The 6,000-nt window shown below is 46.3% G+C and overlaps 1 protein-coding gene across 1 annotated transcript; it reads left to right on the top strand.

Moving 5' to 3' along the window:
- LOC135819181 (arylsulfatase B-like) lies at nt 1-2,381 on the top strand (the record flags this gene model as incomplete). The annotated part of the gene is given in 1 exon segment (XM_065332343.1): nt 1-2,381. A coding segment is annotated over 1 exon segment (1,536 nt). The 3' UTR covers nt 1,610-2,381.
- Nucleotides 2,382-6,000: the final 3,619 nt, after the last annotated feature.

The following is a 6,000-nucleotide window of genomic DNA, read 5'->3' as shown; positions in this document are numbered from 1 at the left end:
ATCTTTGGTAGGGGATTATTGAACTCGTGAAGTCCAGAGAATTTACGGCGGTTCCTTGTTTTGCTCTTCAGTTATGTGGACGCCCAGCATCCCCCTGCTCTGTGCGGTGGTCTTGGGGATGATGCCGCTGGCATGCCACGCCGAACTCCCGCATATCGTGTTTATGCTGGTGGACGATTGGGGATGGGCGAACGTAGGCTACCATCGCCAGGTTGCAACCAAAGAAGTGGTAACGCCGACGTTCGATCGCCTGTGCAAGCAACAGGGCCTGGAGCTGGACCAGCACTACGCATTCAAGGTCTGCTCGCCGTCGCGGTGCTCGCTGATGAGTGGTCGACTGCCTGTGCACGTGAACACCGAGAACCTGGCCGCCAGCATCGTCAACACCAAGGATCCCGTGTCTGGAGCCATGGGGATTCCGCGAAACATGACCTGCATCGCGGAGAAGCTGAACCTGGCTGGGTACGAGAGCCACCAGGTGGGCAAATGGGATGCTGGGATGGCGACTCCGGACCACACACCCAAGGGACGCGGATTCAAAACGTCACTCGGCTACTTTCACCATGACAACGACTACTGGACCGAGGGCGTTATGGATCCGATTGAGTACTTCCCGGGTTGCCGTGGTGAACATACTGATCTGTGGGATACCGACCGGCCAGCCAAAACGCTGAACGGAACCGCGTACGAAGAGGAGTTGTTTGCCAACCGTGTCCTGAGCATCGTCAATGGTCACAACGCCAGCAACCCGTTGTTTCTCTACTATGCGCCGCACATTGCCCACACGCCGCTGCAGGTGCCGAAAGCCTACGAGGAGAAGTTCTCGTTCATCGAAAACACGCACCGCCGTATCTACCACGCCATGGTCAACTACCTGGACGACGTTCTAGCAAAGCTGGAGCAGGCACTGATCGCCAAGGGGATGTGGAGCAACACGCTGATGGTCGTCAGTAGCGACAACGGCGGTCCGGTATACCGCGGCGGTGGCGGCAACAACTACCCCCTCAAGGGCGGTAAGGCGTCCAACTTCCAGGGCGGCGTGCGCGTGAACGCGTTCGTCACCGGCGGATTCTTGCCGGAGAAGCGGCGCGGACAGGTGAGTGATGGCTACATCGCCCTGGCTGATTGGTACAAGACGTTCTGCGGTCTGGCCGGTGTCGATTGGCACGACGAGAAAGCCGAGAAGGCCAAACTGCCGCCGGTCGATGGATACGATGTGTGGCCGCTTTTGTCCGGTACGACTACCGTTTCGCCGCGCACCGAGATTCCTCTGAACCCGGGCCTGATCAGCGGCGACTTCAAGATCCTGGTGGACACGATGAGACAAGCAGGCTGGACTGGGCCTCAGTACCCCAATAACAGCCAGGTCGAGGGCATACATGCTGTACAGGAGTGCGGCTACAACGGATGCCTGTACAACATCAAGGAAGATCCGGAGGAACGCCACGACCTGGCTGCCAGCATGCCGGACAAGGCCAAGGAGATGCGACAGCGACTGGACACCTGGGACGACACATGGTTCCGGCCGGACCGCGGCGTGCTGCCATCCCTGGAAGCGTGCAAGCAGGTGAAGGCCAACGGAGGCTTCTTCGGACCATTCCTACCCTGATAGCATTGCCGTGATGTGAGTGTGGTGTTGCATTGCCCTGATGTGAGTGTGGTGTTGCATTGCCCTGATGTGAGTGTGGTGTTGCATTGCCCTGATGTGAGTGTGATGTGAGTGTGATGTGAGTGTGGTGTTGTGAGTGTGTTGTGAGTGTGTTGTGAGTGTGATGTGAGTGTGATGTGAGTGAGTTGTGAGTGTGGTGGTGTGAGTGTGATGTGAGTGTGATGTGAGTGTGGTGTTGCCTGAAGATTGGTCAAAGCCTCTTTTACATGTAAAGTGAACACAATGAAAAGCCTTGCTTATTTGAAAGAGTTGTTGTCAGAAGGTAGAATCCTTCCAACAGTACACAATTGACCAATGACACAAGTGCTGTAGCTCAAAGTAGGTGTTTCCACAATCTACCAAAGGCGAGTATGAACTACACAGTTGACCTAGTAATCTCGGATGCAAGATGTATAGGTTGTTTGTGCGTGTCACTGCTGACTCAGTGATGAGTGAATATTTAGGGTTGGTTCGCATACTGGAGATTTGTTACAGCTAGGTGTCAGGTCGTTGAATGTCTCAGTAGCTGGTCAGTTTTGGTGCCCTGTTATCTCACTTTCTGACAGCTTGTTATCTTGTTATAGTCTTTGGAGAGTTTCTTCATAACTCGCTTCCATGTTTTATCTTCTATAAGAATCAACTCGTAAAAACTCCAAGTCAATCTCCCATTGACACAAACCTCGTTTATTCAACATAATCATATCCTATCCAATAAAAACAGTTCATAAAAACAGCTTTTTAGGATCGGACCCAGTACGCATAACCAAGAGAGCTAGCTAGCTCCCTTGGCTGCTGTTGGAATATGCAAGAATGGGCCTTCCAGATAAGGTCTAACAAGGAGAAGTGGCTATACAGTCAACTTCGCTTATAACGACACTCGGCGGGGCATAAGAAAAATGTCGTTATTCACAAAGTGTCGTTATACCTGAAGTCTCATTATATGTATTACAGTTGGATGGGACTTTGCTCTGGGCATAGAAATTCTGTCGTTATTCGCGAATTGTCGTTATATCCGCAGTCGTTATTAGCGAAGTTGACTGTAGTTATGAAATGAACACCGGTAACCATGGAGACAGACCACACTCTCATTATAGATACTGGTTATAAATATACCGAATAAGGAAAATGATCTGATAGCCTATGCCCTATGAAGAGTTAAAGAAATTGAACCAATGACAACAAATACTCGTCCAGCACACGAGTTGTCATAGCAACACAAATAACAGCTGTCCACTAATTTTGTTGTTGGAAATTGAGTAGGAGTTTTTACTGGTTGATTCTAAATACTTAATTTTTACATTTTGTTATTGACTCAGTATCCGAGTTAACCTTATTTTTTATTTACCCTGCTTCCAATATTTTCAATTAAAATATTTTCAAGTGATAGCCGGAAAAAGAACTTGTGACCGCTGTAAAGTTGTTCAGTCTCTGTCCATGAAGGCGGCTGTAAACCGTTTTGCCCTCCATGACTGTAAGAAATATATTCATTCGAAACAAAAGAGCGCTCAATTGATAATAATTATGTTCTTCTTATCACCATGGTGCTTATATCCTCTCAGCCTTGGTATTTTTTAATTATAATCATTCCGAACCCAGATGGCGAGCCAAGGAAAGAAATTGGAACATGGAATAATGTGGGCACAAGCTTTTTTTTACTTGTGCCCACATGTGTCAATTAGGCCTTGGCGGATAATGCCGGCAGAAAAATTGGCAGAATTCGGTACTTTTTCTGGTAAGTTTCATGCATGTTTGGTATGTGGATAAAGAAATGGAGCAGAATTCGAGGAATTGCCCGCCATAAGGTTTGTATGGTTCTGCCAATTTCGGTGCAAAAAAAGCAGAATCTGCCACCTTTTCGAGCATTATCCGCCAAGGCCTAGTGTCAATTATAGTCCTTTCCAGACACGAATCCCTGAAGTGAAATCTGCGCCTTGACCTTTATTATTATTATTTTATTATTAATATAATTTTAATAGGGTGGCGGTATTCCTACGGATGAGGAAGAATCAGATGGACTGAATGTCGCGTGAACCATGCAAAGCCAGAAATGCTCGAATCCTATAGAGTTGCAGAGTGTCTTCTTGTGCAGAGAAAGGATGAGAGCAGAGCACTCTCGATCTGGTTGCAAGAAAAAAATGCAGTGGAATTTGTTTGGTATGCTTCTCGTGCATTCTGGGCAGTAGTTATGATCCAGTCAAGTGACAGTCAGTTGGTAAAATGTCGCGTGAGTTCATAACGATAGGATTAGTAAAGTGTTTACGAAGAATGCAATGCGGTTGCGATAAAGAAAGACTCCATGCTACCATACTGGCCATGACTGCATTGTATGTAGTCAGGTAATGTTGACCACCTGGGAATGATAATGGAATTCCACTGCAAGTTGATATACAATTGTATGCCAGTAAGCACTTTAACTTACTTGCTAACTTGCTCACCACTATAGCTAGGAGTACGATAGGATAAAATAGGCAAAATGTCGCGAGTTATGACTGACTCACGGTCCGCCAATTTAGTGCCATGTTGTCACATTAATAGCGACTGTAAATCATCTGGTTACACTGGTGGACCGTTACTCATAACTCGTGACATGTTGTCCCTGCTCTAGTTCTTCACGACTCGACTACAATTGGCTCTCCATTCGAGTTGTAAAGTTTTACCTTCACATCATAGATAGTGCTCATGTCATGGAACGATTCAGACCACGGACGCATGGTACTGTATGTGACGGCCGGTGTGCTCAGAACCCCCACTGGCCCCAGCGCTGAACCCTTTTGTCGCTGCCTTTTCTTGTCACCCGATGACACATGTCAATATGGATGACGTCAATGCTAAAATATCTCATGTGATCAAGTAAGTTAGTTAGAGTGCAGTCACATTGAACTCCAGCCTGTCCAGGTACGGACAGTACATACAATCCACCATAATAATATAATTATATTATTACACTCGACCCCCGTGAAGACCAACCTCGGGTACACGTAGTAACAACCACTAGAGAAAAGCGACACAATCTTCAAACCTAGTGTCGTAGTGACCATTTGACTGACAACGGCGAATAAGGACACTCTTCTCAGGCACGATCGAGGGTCGCTATTCAGTATTCACGCAATTGAATTCGAGTGATAGTGCTAATAACCAAACAATATGGCTGACATTACACGCTGTCTTATCACGAGCTGTCTTATCTTCAACTTTCTAAGATTAGAGAGTCTGAAATGCAAACTTAGTAAGTTCTGGCGCTCAGAAGCGCTCCTTTTCTCACCGTGAATGAGCTGCCATATTTGCCAGGTGTATTCGGTCCTTGTTAGTCTTCTGGAAGTGATTTTGGGAGTGTTCACGGGAAGTTAATCATTCTTCTTGTCCATACTGTATAAGTACAAATTTTCGTTTGAAATTAACTTTCGCCATATTCGTTAGGGGCACGAAATAACTAAAGTTTTTTTCTGAACGTTCGGGGTGACAGACCTTGACCAAAAACGAAATTTGGTATGTAACAAGCCTGCTGGTGGAACTAGGCCTTGACAGATTATGCTAGCATAATTTTTCGCATAATTCCTACCAAAATCGAATAATCGCATAATTCGAGGTAAATTGCATACGAATCGCATAAAATTGGACTAATCCGCCTGTTCGCATCAAATTCCGTACAGTTGTACATGTTCTACAAGTAGACGCACCAGGAAGGCGTAGGTTTACGACTCCCTTTATAACATGTCCAGTCCACTACAATCAGTGACCAGGGTGACGGTCATAGCTAGGTCGGACGGTGCGTTGACCCCGTTGAACTTTTGCTACTACAGTACAACGCCCTCTACAAAATTCACCTGTTATTTTGCACAGAACCATCATATACAAGCAGCATATGTGAGCAATGCCGCATAATATGATAACTTTTAGCATAAAAAAAGCACAATTCTGCAATTTTTTCAGCAATGCGAAAAGCACAATTTCACGAAAATATTAGCATAATCTGTCAAGGCCTAGGTGGAACGAACGTTTTCGTGAGCGAAAATTTGTACTTACACAGTACTACACCCAAGAACCCCATCACTGACAGTCGCGGCAGCTAGCCCTTGGCAAATTCTGCTCGAAAAGCAGTTGACAGAACCATGCACACTTTATGGCAGGTACATGTACATCCTGGAATTCTGCTCCATTTCTTTATCCACATACCAAACATGCATGAAACATAACAAAGTAAAAAACATTCAAAAATTTCTGCCGGTATTAAGCTAACCGCCAAAGGCTAGTGGCAGCTGGCAAGAGTTCTCAATGGACGAGAGTGCAAAGCCGTGTGTGAATAGACTCAGGAGGAGAGATTTTAGTCGCCTCTATCTGTGCCACACTCACAA

This window comes from Sycon ciliatum, chromosome 6 (assembly GCF_964019385.1).
Source record: "Sycon ciliatum chromosome 6, ocSycCili1.1, whole genome shotgun sequence".
NCBI classification, from domain to species: domain Eukaryota; kingdom Metazoa; phylum Porifera; class Calcarea; order Leucosolenida; family Sycettidae; genus Sycon; species Sycon ciliatum.
Note: the sequence above shows the minus strand (reverse complement) of the source record. Positions and strands in the feature narration are given on the sequence as shown.